The sequence below is a fragment of the Periplaneta americana genome, chromosome 1, assembly GCF_040183065.1.
Source record: "Periplaneta americana isolate PAMFEO1 chromosome 1, P.americana_PAMFEO1_priV1, whole genome shotgun sequence".
In the NCBI taxonomy this organism is placed as follows: Eukaryota; Metazoa; Arthropoda; class Insecta; order Blattodea; family Blattidae; genus Periplaneta; species Periplaneta americana.
The window spans coordinates 211,360,270-211,376,435 of record NC_091117.1 but is presented as its reverse complement, the minus strand read 5'-3'; the positions used below and the strand labels follow the sequence as shown (position 1 = coordinate 211,376,435).

Below are 16,166 nucleotides of genomic sequence, written 5' to 3'. Positions count from 1 at the left end.
CATAGCAGTATAATGTTATTTAACTCCATATGTAGATGAAATTATTGGGGATCATCAGTGTGGTTTTAGGCGTAATAGATCGACTATTGATAAGATTTTTTGTATTCGACAGATATTGGAGAAAAAATGAGAGTATAAGGGTACAGTACATCAGTTATTCATAGATTTCAAAAAGGCGTATGACTCGGTTAAGAGAGAAGTTTTATATAATATTCTTGTTGAATTTGGTATTCCCAAGAAACTAGTTGGATTAATTAAAATGTGTCTTAGTGAAACTTACAGCAGAGTCCGTATAGGCCAGTTTCTATCTGATGCTTTTCCAATTCACTACGGGCTAAAGCAGGGAGATGCACTATCACCTTTACTTTTTAACTTCGCTCTAGAATATGCCATTAGGAAAGTTCAGGATAATAGACAGGGTTTGGAGTTGAATGGGGTACATCAGCTTCTTGTCTATGCGGATGACGTGAATATGCTAGGAGAAAATCCACAAACGATTAGGGAAAACGCGGAAATTTTACTTGAAGCAAGTAAAGCGATAGGGTTGGAAGTCAATCCCGAAAAGACTAAGTATATGATTATGTCTCGTGACCAGAATATTGTACGAAATGGAACTATAAAAATTGGAGATTTATCTTTCGAAGAGGTGAAAAAATTCAAATATCTTGGAGCAACAGTAACAAATATAAATGGCACTCGGGAGGAAATTAAACGCAGAATAAATATGGGAAATGCGTGTTATTATTCGGTTGAGAAGCTTTGTCATCTAGTCTTCTGTCAAAAATGTGAAAGTTAGAATTTATAAAACAGTTATATTACCGGTTGTTCTGTATGGTTGTGAAACTTGGACTCTCACTTTGAGAGAGGAACAGAGATTAAGGGTGTTTGAGAATAAGGTTCTTAGGAAAATATTTGGGGCTAAGAGGGATGAAGTTACAGGAGAATGGAGAAAGTTACACAACGCAGAGCTGCACGCATTGTATTCTTCACCTGACATAATTAGGAACATAAAATCCAGACGTTTGAGATGGGCAGGACATGTAGCACGTATGGGCGAATCCAGAAATGCATATAGAGTGTTAGTTGGGGGACCGGAGGGAAAAAGACCTTTAGGGAGGCCGAGAGGTAGATGGGAAGATAATATTAAAATGGATTTGAGGGAGGTGGGATATTATGATAGAGAATGGATTAATCTTGCTCAGGATAGGGACCAATGGCGGGCTTATGTGAGGGCGGCAATGAACCTCCGGGTTCCTTAAAAGCCAGTAAGTAAGTAAGTAAGTAAGTAAGTAAGTAAGTAAGTAAGTAAGTAAGTAAGTAAGTAAGTAAGTAAGTAAGTAAGTAAGTATATATAGTTTATTACATTCACGTGTTAAAATACTAGGTTACGGTACCTTGTTGACTAGTTTCAGCCTGTTGTGGACTATCTTCAGAACTCATTATCACGTTTCGTTACAAAATAATTATTTTATTTCGTGATATAATTATACAGTTTATTGCTTTCACGCGTTAAATACTAAGTTACTTTACCTAGTATTTATCACGTGAAAGAAATAAAGTATATACTTCGAAATAAAATAATTATATACGGCACAGCATAAATCAACATAACACAGACAATAAAATATATACATAATGCAACATACCGGTCATAACACAACACGGCATAAGACGGAAAATTGTCTTATTACTAATGGTTTTTTCGTCTTACTTTTTCAGGTGACAGTGGTAAGCCCCGATGCCGGTAAGGACAATGTTCCTAATCTAACAAACATCAAACTGGAAGGAATTTATGACACACTCAATGATGGCTTCGATTTTGAAAGCTTTGGCGATATATCTGACATGGCGATTATTACCAGTATGTTTGAGTGGATGGATTTTATTTGCCGAAAGGAATTTGAGTCAGACGGGGCGAAGAAGCTACTCAACTATCCATCAAGTGCCCAATTTGACCTCATTATCGTCGAAGCCGGTTGGGCCGAATGCTTCTATGGGTTCATACACAAATTCGGGTCGCCGCCTGTGGTTGCTATATCACCCTACGGTCTTACTCCGTGGATGACTGCAGCCCTGGGGGCCCCAGACAACCCTTCCTACATGCCTGTTTCTATCCTACCTTACAGTAGTAGCATGACATTCAAACAAAAGATCTACAATACCTTCATCCATTACTATTATCTTTATAAATATCAGTATGGACATATGCCCAACATGCAAGCCATGGCGAAAGAATTCATCAAGCTGGACATGCCGTCTTTCGTGGAGATTCAGAGAAATTTCAGCTTATTTCTTGCAAACACTATATTCGGACTGGAAGACGCCAGACCGTTGACCCCTAATATAATACCAATTGGTGGAATGCATATTAAAGAGAAGCCTGATCCTTTACCGAAGGTACTTTTTATTATTATTATTATTATTATTATTATTATTATTATTATTATTATTATTATTATTTGTGATGAGGGTACTAAGAAAAGGCTCTGATAAATCCAAAGAGATTGCATATAAATCAATAGTACGTCCAGTAATGGAATATGGTGCTGCATGTTGGGATCCTTACAGATTAGAACATATTAAGACACTGGAAAAGATTAAAAAAACGGGCTCTCAAGTGTTGTCGGAAAAATTCACCATTAAAATGGGACACACTCACGGACAGGAGAACGCGAATTCGATTATGCGCACTGTTCAAAACATACAGAGGTGAGCCTGCCTGGAGAGAAATAAAAAATAGGTTGCAGCCGTCAAATTACTCTTCAAGGAACGACCACTCATATAAATTGAGGGAAAGAAGACAGAGGACGGACACTGGAAAGTTTTCTTTTCTCAATCGTACTATCAGGGACTGGAATGCTTTACCTGCAGACTTACTAAAGGCTTTACCAACAACTAAAAATGTATTTAAAAATAGGCTTAAGGACTTTACTAATAGACGGTAATTATACACAGTATTTAAAGGGTGTAAATGATATTTTGTTATTGAAGTGTTGTATCAGTGAAGAATTATGTTGTGTCAGTGAAGTGTGTTGTGTAAGTGAAACGTGTTCCTGTCAGTGAAGCTTTATAGTTTATAGTGGCAGTGCAAAGTATTTGAACAGTGAAATGTTTTTGAAGTGCTAGTGAAATCAGGATAGAATCAGTGAAATGTGTCGTAGTTCCAGTGCAGTGAGTGAGTTGACAGCGAAATGAGTATAATATTGAAAGGTACTTGTGCAGTTATGAACATATCATACTCGTGGGTTTCAGTTCGAACTTAGGTTTAAGATACAAATTAGATTTATTTTAAATGTTATTTTAAGTGATCGTGCTTCATTTAATTTAGGATATTCCCTGTTATTATTATTATTATTATTATTATTATTATTATTATCATTATTATTATTATTAGTATTAATTATTAGTATTATTATTAATTGTATTTTGAATTAATAAGTTCATGATTGTCATTATTGAGTGTAATTAGTTACCACTGCCACCACTGCCACTGGATATATACCCATTGCAGTGTGAATAAATACATACAAATAATAATAATAATAATAATAATAATAATAATACTAATACTAATAACAATAATAATTATTATTATTATCATTATTATTACTGTATTGTTATTACAATTACATTTTCACGGTCATGACCTTCTGGTACATTCCGTTGTCATTAATCAGCATCATTCTCTTCCGTTTCTTCTTATCTGTTTACCGAACTTTAGCCTTCTATATTGGGCATATTAATTTTAGCATTGTAAGTTAGTACTTTATACAATATCTTTGGCAACGGTTTGTATCCTATTATTTTCCGTTGTACTTCGGGTTATTTACATTCTCTACTCGAAGTAATAGCTTTCAATTTATGTTTACTTCTTTATTAACGTGTACAATGTATTAAGATAAAATATTATGATACTGTAGTACAAAGATACATGTAAATAAATAAGTAAAAGGAAAATCAAGGTCCGACGAACAATATAAACTAATTTTCTTCATAAACTTACATTAATCAGCTATGTCTTTACACAGGAATTGAACTTGAATATAAAGGTATTTTTATTACCAGAATGCAACAGTATTACTGATGTCCACGTCTCTGGTATTAACATAAAAAAACAGGATTTTAAAAGATGTTTAACATATGAAGTCCACTGCAAGAATGATGGATGTCATTTGGAATACATTTTGGAGGAGAAGCAATTGAAAGTTTGAAATGCTTAGCGCTCAAAGCTTAACTGTGATTTTCCGATCATTACTGGACAATGACTATCAGTGTTAATGCCATATAACTCTGTATGTACATTCTATATGTCTTAAGCTATGCATTGACAGTCTTGGTTCATTTTCGACAAGAAAGTGACATCCATCATTCTTGCAGTGGACTCTTCATATCCAATAGATTCCAATATTAGGGTCAACTGACATCGCCTGGTGCTCATGAACTCTTACTAATGTTCAATATCTATACGCGTTTTATTCAACTAAGCATTCTGACAGATGAAATAGAGATTTCTGCTGTTTCATACATCCTTCGTAGTTTTGACTACTTTTTTGGTTTGTGTCCAGAGTAACCACTAACTGAAGGGATGTAGGGTGCGATATTTGTTACCTCTAATTAAAGAATCATCTTCATGTATAATTTTTAAATTACAACTATTATAGAACTAGTGAAAGTAAAGTACAAGAGTTTATCGGAGTATGGATTAGAAGAAGTAAATCCAGATTTTTGAGATGGGTAGAGCATGTAGCACGTATGGGCGAATCAAGAAATGCATATGGAGTTTTAGTTGAGAAGCCAGAGGGAAAAAGACCTTTGGGGAGGTCGAGACGTAGATATGAGGATAATATAAAAATGAATTTGAGGGAGATGGGATATGATGGCAGGGACTGGATTAATCTTGCTCAGGATAGGGACCGATGGTGGGCTTATGTGGGGGCGGTAATGAACCTCCGGGTTCCTTAAAAGCCATAAGTATGGGTTGGAAGAAGTGTATTGTAGTACTATATGTTCAAACTATCCCATGAAGTAGATTTGATATCTGTGCTCAATTATTGGTTTCTCTTTCAGGACCTGCAGAAATATCTGGATGAAGCGAAGGACGGTTTCATTTATTTTAGTCTGGGTTCAAACCTCCGGAGCGACACTTTGACATTAAGGAAACGGCAAGCGCTACTGGATGCGTTTTCAGAATTGCCTCAGAGAATTCTCTGGAAATTTGAATCTGAAAATCTTCCCGGAATGCCGCCCAACGTCAAAATAAGCAAATGGCTGCCACAGAGTGACATCCTAGGTAGTATTGACATCCTAGTTAGTTTATAGGCCATATGGTCAATGTTGTCTATATACCATTATTAATCTAATATTAAATAGATCAATACCTTGCTTCAATTAGTGCGTTACACAAACATAATTAAGCAATTATCTTACATATATGTGCAGTTTAATGTGAGGTCTGTTATGCCTGGATAAACGGTAAGTCAAAATATGGCAGATCCAAAAGAGTACACAGATATCCAAAGAACATGAACGAAATATCCGTGCACGTGGAATCCACGAGAAGTTTGATACTTCATGTTTCAACACACTGTCGAAATATTTAGAAGGTTCACTCCAGTCCTGTAGCTTTAAGTTCAAAACAACATTTATCCTCAATGAATATTGTTTGCAAACATTTTCAGCACATCCCAACATCCGCATGTTTATTAGTCATTGTGGCAAGATCAGCACATCAGAAGCGACATACAGGGGAGTTCCCATCGTTGGGGTGCCTTTCTACGTGGACTAGTTGTTCAACATACAGAAAATCATCCGTAAAGGCATGGGAGTGTATCTCGATCAACACACTATGACTAAGGAAAGCGTCCTCAAAGCTATCAGAGAAATTCTCAACAATGCCAGGTACGATCCACCATTGCTGTTGTCTTAATGCAATGAACTAACGTTTCATTAGAATGTCTGACGAGATAAGGGCATAAATATATGGAGATTTTAGATTTTCTTTGTGATTTAGTTATGATGAAGGTATTGTGTTTGAAATGGATTGTGGTGTTATTTATAACTTCGTTCACAGAATGTGCCGCTGAAGATATGAAATTATGACCTACACCAGTGGTCTTCAGCATTCGCTGAAATGAGTAGAGGACGTGGAGGGTAAGGAAATATGCTCCGTCGTACAAAAGGGATAAGGTGACAGCATACCCGCCAGCAGCCACGAATGCACGCTAGGGCAGTGTCTTGTCTGCGGGTAAGAGACGTTAGCCCGAGGATGCAGTGTTCTGATGACCGCTGACCTACACTTTTGGTTCATTATCCTTGACAAGTTCCAAAAAATAGACAAGCTAAGAAATAATAATAATAATAATAATAATAATAATAATAATAATAATAATAATAATAATAATTCAGTAGAGTCACGATTATCCGCATTCTATGGGCAGAAAGCAATCTGGATAATACAGAGTGTCAGAGCGCTTTGTGGTTTTTGATCCTGTAATCTTAAAGGCACAAAGGTAGGACCGAGTAATGTAGAAATATATTACTTACATGTAGATAATAAATGAGTGTTTATTCATAGTACAGTACGTAATTAAATTTAAAACATCTCATTGTTCAGTACTGTTTATAGCCTACGTACACTACTGTAATTAAAAAAAAAAGAAAAAGCGATCCGGATAACATGAAGGTCGGATAATCGAAGTCTGGATAATGATGACCAGGCTTCGAGACTTCGGACCCAATAGAGCAGTTCAGTGGGAAATCCCCATAACGGCGTGCTGAGTACAGTGGTAAAGCGTACAGTGGGTGGGGGTACTGTAGAGTGAATGCCAACAAATACGCAAAGGAAAACGCTCTGGGTTTGAAGGTTCTGACGAATAATTTGCTTTTCATACTAACCTATTTTCAAACTGTGTCTGAAACTATTACACGGTTAGAAAAGTCAGAGCAAGAGATGCCGGAAGCCCTCAAATTAATTGAGGAAATGACACGGAGAATTAATGAGACACCAAGTACACCGGTTACTGAACGTGTAAAACAGAAGTGGAAATCAATTTTATGTAAAAATAACGGATATGGAACATTGTGTAACATAAACAGCAAATTAGTGGACATAGAGTCACCCGAGAATAAAGGACTTTCTCTTAGAGACTGCGATGATGTTAGGTTTTTTCGTTTTGCTCCTATCATGCGACGTAGAGCGCATCTTTCTACGATTCAAACTTTGGCAGATAACCGAAAAAGATTTACGTTTGAGACACTGAGAATGTATCTTGTAGTACATTGCAATTCGGTGCTGTAACTGCATTTCCTAAAGACGACCAATAGAATAAATGAAAAAAATTAAAATTGCTACATGTTTATTTCCACCATTAACACTGTATATAATTAAACACAAATACTTATAAAAGACAGGAGAATAAATGCTTTTCACATTCTTTTGACATTATCATTGTGTAGTGTATATTTACTTTCAGAATGTACATATGTATGTGTTTCCCCATACTACCGTACTCTACTCTAAATAGCAACGTTGTTACCTCAACACATCTCTATCTACCTGCAGCGAGTCAACAACTTTTAGTGCATGCACAGTAAACTTATTGTATCGGGTCCAAAGTCTCTAAGCCTGATGATGACTCTAATAATAAATATTATGCAATGAATTTTACGTAGCCAAGTTATGCTACAAGCGATTAAAGTACATTAAAAGCTATCAAGGTCGCGTATACATGGGCGCGTCGCGACAGTAATGCGCGGAGTAAATTGTCCACTCTTGAGCAAGCTGTGCGTATGACGTGAACCAACTTAATAGGGCGCGCAAGCCTCCAACACTTTTCTAGTTTCATCTATTCGCACGATGCACGACCATGGAAAACAAGGAAGCTTTGCTAACTACTATTTGCGCTTTGATAGTAATAGCACACATTTTCAACAGAAAAAAACGTAGACCTTTGCAGCTGTACAAGAAGCGGCTAGGGAGTAATTTGTTGAGTGCTGTAACATTTCAAGAAATCAGTGGCCAGTATAACAATTTTAGGACTACTAGGATTATTTCCACCAATTTAGAAGAATTACTGATGAAATCGGGCGGCCAAACTTTAAAAAAGCAGCCACCAACATGCGAGAAGTCAAGACAGGACAGTATTTATTGTTCTAAACTCAATTCATCCTTTGAAGAATGTTAATATGTATGTAATTAACAAAGTACGAAAACACTATTTTTGGTTAATGTCTGTATATGTCAACATTCCAGGTTCGCACTGACTTTACAGTTCTTGTGACAGGGAATTCGTTTACAAGCCTTCAGTATCTTTTGCGAATTTCAAAACAGGCTATCGGACAAATAATCCCAGAAGTTTGCCCAGCAATTGTCAGCGCATTAAAGGAAAATATCAAGATGAGTCAAATCATAGTACAAACATAATGTGGTTCTTTAATGGGGATATTTTAATTGCAGTACAAATAATGAAATGTTGAGAGAATTAAAGTAAAAAAAATCGAAATATCACACCAAGAAAAATCAATATTATTTCGAAGTCGCATTATATTAAAGAAATGTGTAGAATAAAATTACAAACATTTTCTTTTTCGAGTAATCAAAATTTCATTGCCAAATGTGTTTTTAATTTAAGTGTAGAGTCAGAACAAATATTTTAAATCAGTCAAAGAATAGTACATTATGCAACGAGCCTATAATGGTAGTAATTAAGACGCGAGTATGTTTGTTTATGAAACGAGCGCAAGCGAGCGTCTTAATTACCATTATAGGCAAGTTTCATACGACTTTTCATGCTCGACCATATTGATTTTTTTCCGGCAATTGGTGAAATGAATTTGCTGGAATGTGCTTTGTGAAAGGCTGGAAGATGACGGTGAATTGATGTTAATTTGTGTGTTGTTTTTTTCGACTGAGTTTAATATTGTCTAATCTCGCGCTAGTTCTCTTTCGATTGCATATCCGAGAATAATCGATACTTGCGCTTTCATATTGCTACAACGGTATTTTCTGATTGGTGGAACACCTGAACTTTAATGAATAGGTGTACTTTAATGAGGTCCATTAAAGGGCTGCTACCAGGTGTATAATTACTACATTTCGGCATGATCGAACATAAAATTATTTTAAAATAAAACATAGAACGAAAAATACAACAAATAGACCTACTGGTTTTGGCCATCGGAGTAGCCTACTGTGATGAACATTCTGGGGTCGGAGTGTTGGCTGGATGATTTTGAAGAGAGCCAAGAGAGTTTGGTTCAAATCCGAAAGTGACAGAGTGTAGTGTAGTAAGAATGGAATTGGAGATTTTGTCATTGAAAAGTCGGCTTGAGAAGACTCTTGAGTCAGATGACTGTGTGGTGGTTCGAAAGCTGAAGCATAGGAAGTTGAGGGAGTAATTGGTTCACTAGGTTGTCTAAGATAACCCATTTGGGAGTAACACATCAAATGAAGGTGCAGATGAATGAAGTAAGTTGGCATTTCAAAAAAAGCTTCGTTTTTCTTTCACCAGAATATCATAAATAGCTTGCTGAATCTCTTTCCTAGTAGTCACACGATGCTTTTCTCTTTTTCTCAGAGCAGTATGTTTTAGGTGGAACAAACGAAGTCGAAATGTTGCATGACGAATAACACGTTGAGCTGCTTTGATTATACTCATTTCGAAGTCACAAATGACAACAGAAGGTTCTGAATTATCCCAGCCGTAATCAGGAAATTGCTCTAGCACCGATCGGAGTATTAGTTCGTAGGTAGAACTGCAGCATTTTATTTAGTAGGCCTAGAAGGGCGTACACAAAACCAAGTGTCTCCACGAATAGTCACAAACTGCTTAAGTATTTGCGATACATTTTGAAATGTCCCTTTGCTGTACCAAATTTTTCGAATGGGTCAATTTTTGCAAATGATATTTGGAACCACAAATTAATATTCCATCAACTTCCTCTTCTTCGTCACTGTCTCCTCGATCATAAAAATTCTCATATAATAAAAACTGCTCCACGCTAGTTGATACGTGGAATACTGCTGGTATAGCTGGAAGATCTCAAATAGATTATGGATTGACTGGGAAGTTTCTTAATATTTCAAATATTACATTTTCGAATGTAAAGCAATTACAAAACGCCCTTGGCTTACTTATTCAAAGTAGAATTCCATACGGCGTTTCTTCTCAAATAACTTGTCAATGACTAGTTAATTGAAGTAAGTAATTTCAGCTACAGTCCCGCGCCGTGGCGTCGTGGTCTAAGGCATCCTGCCTAGGACACGCGTTACGGAATGTGCGCTGGTTCGAGTCCTCATGGGGGAAGAAATTTTCTCATGTAATTTCGGCCAGCATTGTGATGCATTTAGGGAGCTACGATAGGTAGCAAAATCCGGTTGCAAATGCCAGCTATAACGACTGGGGGATCATCGTGCTAACCACACGATACCTCCATTCTGGTTGGATGATCGTCCACCTCTGCTTCGCCATGTGGGCGTGAGGCCAGCAGTCGGCTGGTCGGTCTAGGCCCTTCACGGGCTGTAGCGCCACGGATTATTATTATTATTATTATTATTATTATTATTATTATTATTATTATTATTATTATTATATAATTTCAGCTACCGTTCTATTTGCTATTGACAACATTACAAGCACATTTAATGTGTTCTTCCCATGCGGTCCCTTAAGATGAGCAGAACATTCAATATTTTATCCTCTGAACAAAAGTAATTTGGACAAATATATGGAAATAACTCTCTTATACTATGTTAGAAATTTATTTTTTCAGTCGTTGACTTTACTACTTTATATATTTTGTTAGGCGTTAACCTTTACATAATAAGTTGTGTGATGTATGAACGTTAAATTGGCATAAATAATAACACCAAGATCTGCAAAATATAGGCAGTTATAACAGGCTAGAATCTTACACCATGATATGGAAAAATGAATACCTTGTAACAAACATTGTAATTTGCAAATCCTCACATGCATAGTAAAGCATTGAATAGAGTTAGCTCATTTTTATGTTTTAATCTCATTTTTAGTCTCATATCATTACATCGCTCATAATATTGTTCACATGTGATGACTTGCAAAAAATATATCCATGATAATATAAGTATATTTTAATTGTTGACATTTGGGGTATCCACAATTGAACATTATAAAACTAATTCATATAATTTTTAATAGGTTTTATCCCCATATGATAGTAAACATGTATTGTATGTGCAGATTGTGTAGATAACACTGAGAGTATTGATATTGTAAAATGACAGTTTGTATCTGATGATGTTGAAATGCTCAACGAAAACGTTCATACATCACACAACTTATTATGTAAAGGTTAACACCTAACAAAATATATAAAGTAGTAAAGTCAACGGCTGAAAAAATAAATTTCTAACATATTCATGGACTTTTCTGAAAATTACGCAAAATGAATTGCAAAAAATCTCTTATACTAGCCTACCATTCCAAAATATTCGCCATATCGGACTCATTCCATTTAAGTATGTTGGCTGGCGTGGACGAGGATGGAGTGGAGGCAGTCCTGCAATAGTCATGGCAACGTGACGTCACACGTAGAAAAATATTTTGACGATGAGTCTCTGAGTCAAAACGTTGCTGCCTAAACTTCTGTACTCATGTTGAACTTATAGATTAGTAACTTGGATGCTGAAGTTATCAAACTACAGTTGTTGTCTTTGCCAATTTTCACAGGGAGGGCGACTACCTAGAGCACCCTTTTAATAGACGTCATTGATTTTCCAATCTGAAAAACAAAACGAGTCTTTAATAATCATTAATAATAAAGCGGATATTTTTAAAATGTACGTATGTATTTTTTCTATACGCAGCTACGAAGCAAATTCGAAGAAAATGTCGGAGTTGTTCAGAGATCACCCGAATTCCGCCTTAGATCGAGCAGTGTTCTGGACGGAATACGTCATCAGGCACCAGGGAGCGCCACATCTGCGTTCAGCAGGGGCTCAACTGTATTGGTACGAGTACCTTCTACTCGACGTGTTGTTGGTTGTGGCCGCAGCGGGACTTGCAGTAATTCTGGTAGTTTACTGGGTGTTCAGAGCATTGTTAAATATGTTGTTCTCAAATCCAACCAAGAAGCAGAAACAGAATTGATAACGTGAACTGCAATACAGAAAACTCTGTCAAGAAAAATTGATTTATTATATTATAACGTTGTATTTTTATATATAAATAAATGAGATGAAGTTCCCACTCCATCATCATTAATTGCCTGCCAGAACTGATTCCTTTTCCCTGCTTCATCCTCACTAATATGGACTTAAAAATTGCATTAAGTGCGGTACCTATGAAACAGCAACAATTTAAATTAAAATTTTGCATGAAAGATTATTGTAATATAGACTTAAACATGCTAAGAGTAGTGCCAGTGAAATAGTAACATTTTAAGTTAAAAGTATACAGCAAAGATTATATTTATTTTTTGTCATACACAACACAGTCCTACTCTTGAAATCATTCTTTAATGTATGTAATGTGGTTGTTAACATCGATGGGGGAGTAGTCTCTTTTGAATGGTACAGCACCACATCTCACTACATTCGGCAGACCTTCATTTCAGGCGGCAGAAAATTCCAGTGACGAGAAGTATATTCTGGCAAATGTATTACATTTAGGACATGTGATAATAAGGAAACCATGCAAATTTTATGAAATGCTGTAGAGTGAAACGGAATTTCTTACAGAAATTTTTCCCATTATAATAATTTCCCATGATTTGCCCTTCAACACGTCTGGATTTGAACGCTGATTTCCGACATGGAAAGCTTGTAAGTCTTCCTCTTTGGTATATTACACTTTCTTACAAATTTTCAAATATTTGTGTAATAGTAAAGTTATCCCAGTACAGGCAGTGGAGGCCCACAGGATAGCGAGAATAAGACTTCCACCCATTCTAGACAATCGGCATGAATGTGACTTTCACGTGTTTGCAGCCTTTATCCGCGAGGAAATCCCACCAGTGCTTATTTATTTCAGAGACTCAGTGGTTCATAATCACAATTCGACTGGAAGGATTAGGCCAATGAAGAAAATCCATGATTCCGTCGGAATCGAACCCGCGACCTTCTTGTTTGCAGCGCTATCAACGCACTCTGTAAAATAGTGTGCATAATGAAAATTACGTCGCGAACATATGCTTAATTAAAGTCGAACTCGATCGTTTCAGAGCAAAGCAATCTTACGTAATTCAAGCATGAAAAATACAAAATTATTATATAATCATTGCGAGACCATTTATGCCAGTCATACATTAGATAGAAGAAGTTATGGTTGATGTCAGAGATAGATACGATGTTTAATTTAAGAGATAATATAGGCTACGAAAACACTGAAATCTAACCACGTGTGGAAGACGTGTTTTTTCTTGTACGCAACAGAAAAAAATCGTTTTGAAAAGTTTAAAATGCAATAAATACATGACTCCTCATGGAATAAACAACAGCTAATGCTTGTTCAGCTATCTTCACATAAGGGACAGAATCGCTAAGTAACGTTTCATCATACTTATTACCCCTTGGCCACAGGATATCCATTCCTTTATTTAACAGATTTGTTATAGATATTTTTAATTGCACTTTTCTGAAACATCACAACATAAAAGAATCTTTTTGAGAGTATTGTTCACTTATCAAACCAATAATTACGTTGCCATTAGCCTGTCTTCTTTACCTATGATCTCATTGACGGAAACTCATATTGAACCATTTTCATAATAAGTATTTTCGTTTACTTAATTAGATTGTTCTGGAAGTTAATACAGTAGCGTGCAAATTAATCCGAACAACGAAATTAACTTACTTATACAAAAACACTCAAACGGGATAAAAAAAAGAATCTAAGACATACCTCAGTAATCTATGTGGCCTGCCTTGTTCCTAATAACAGCTCTGAGACGATTTGGCATGGATTCCACTAATTCCCCACAAATATTCTTCATTTCTTCATCGCGAAACCATACACCAATGAGGGCAGAAATCATCTTCTCCTTTGTAGAACAATCCATTTTTTTTTTCTTCTTTTGCAAATTGACCAAAAGTTCTCAATGGGGTTGATGTCGGGTGAGTTGCCTGGCCAGGGGAGTACCTGAATATTCTTCTTGTTGAAGAATTTTGTAGTTTTTCGAGACGTATGGCATGGTGCTAGGTCTTGTTGGAACACACCTCTGCCATCCGGAAATGATTTTTGCAGCTGGGGTACGATTCTGGTTTCCAATAAGTGAATATATTTGTCAGAATTCATCATTCCCTTGATAGGTATTAATGCTCCAGGCCCTTCATGTGTAAAGCAACCCCAAAACATTACTTTAGGGGGGTATTTGGGTGCTTGTTGGAGATGAGCTGCTGTTACTTTTTCGGATTCTTTCCGTACGTAAGAAACACGGTGACCGTGGACCTCGAAATGAGACTCATCGGAAAAAAGTACTACATTCTTCCAGTCATTCACTGTCCAGTGTTGATGTAATTTTGCCCACATTAAGCGTTTTTTGTACATAACAGGGGTTAGCAGTTGCTTCTTAATAGGCTGACGAGCCCTTCGTCCAGCTTCCAAAAGCCTACGTCGCATTGTTGTGACGTGAATATTCGCCCCAGTGATAGCCATTAACTCGCGGGTTAAGTCGACAGCAGTTAGTCTAGGATTTAATTTACTTTTCCTGACAATTAAACGATCATCTGCAGGTGAAGTCTTCCTTTTCTGGCCACAGTTTCCTTTTTTCTGGGGTGTGATGGATCCAGTCTCCCTGTATCGTTTTATGATCGAATTAACAGTAGCCAAACCGATGTGACATTCTGCAGCAATTTGCCTCTGTGTCATAGAAGAATGCTCTGCTAATGTTATAATTTTAGACCGTTTTCGTGGAGTTGTATCCAGACGACAGAGGATTGCAGTATTAAATCTTCAACACAACTGAAATGCTTATAAGTACAAAACGACAGGCAAAATGTCACATATTAAAAAAAATAATAATGACAGATCTTCAACAATGGAATTACACGTACTACAGATATCAATTAAAGCGGTATGAGCAGCTGTGAGGCCAACAATGACAGAACATGTAAAAATATGTCGTGTTCGGATTAATTTGCACGCTATTGTATTTATAAAAATGATCCATTTTTCTCTTGGCATGTTAATAAACCAAATTAGTGTATAATGGCAGTACTTAATAAATTCTTAAAACATAAATCCTTTGTTGTCAGGCACTAGAGGCATTTCAGACTTCAAAATAACAAGATCTCTATTATATATCTATAATAATAATAATAATAATAATAATAATAATAATAATAATAATAATAATAATAATAATAATAATAATAATAATATTTATTTATTTATTCTGGCGAAGTTAAGGCCATTAGGCCTTCTCTTTCACTAAGCCAGAAATAAAAGAAGCTGATACAATTTTACAGACTAATATTTAAAGACCAATAACAAAAAAAATATATAGTCATACAAGCACAAGTTGAATAAAATAATGCAAAATAATACTAAATAATAATTACAAAATAACACCTTTACCATAAGCTGAAATATGATTAATATTTGAGGAGAAAAATTCGCTCCGGCGCCGGGGATCGAACTCGGTTCCTTGGTTCTACGCACCAAGCGCTCTGACCACTGAGCTACATCGAATTCAATCCACAGCACCGGATCGAACCTTTCTTCTTCAGTGTTTCCCCTTTGTGGCCTGACTCCAAGTTAGGCATATATGTTGACGTGTATGTCTAGTGTCAACTGCCATTATACTAGGAGCGCACTCAGTTGAGTGAATTATTTGGCCGGGATTCCGCAGTTATGATGCACTGCTAGCTATGAGAATATTGTGGATTTATTAATTTGTCCTACAGGATAATCTCTGTAATGTTGACAATTAATATTTGAGGAGAACCAAGGACCCAGGTTCGATCCCCGGCGCCGGAGCGAATTTTTCTTCTCAAATATTAATTGTTAACATTACAAAGATTCCTCTGTAGGACAAATTAATAAATCCATAATATGAAATATGATGTTTGAAGGAACTGTTTATTGAACCAACAACAATATGATAATTGGAAAGAGCTTCCTCATAAGGGATTTGGGGTCGCACTCTTTGCACAGACTGCTGCAGAGCTTGCATCGAGATGGAAATTC

The 16,166-nt window shown here is 36.3% G+C and overlaps 1 protein-coding gene across 1 annotated transcript in view; it reads left to right on the top strand.

The window, feature by feature from the left end:
* LOC138707583 (UDP-glucosyltransferase 2-like) overlaps window positions 1-12,227 on the top strand; it is a 54,860-nt gene extending 42,633 nt beyond the window's left edge. Inside the window, exon 6 of the mRNA XM_069837219.1 lies at window positions 11,846-12,227. Coding sequence (XP_069693320.1) covers window positions 11,846-12,128 — 283 coding nt within the window. The 3' untranslated portion in view covers window positions 12,129-12,227. The remainder of the gene's footprint in view (window positions 1-11,845) is intronic.
* The last annotated feature ends 3,939 nt before the right edge of the window (window positions 12,228-16,166 follow it).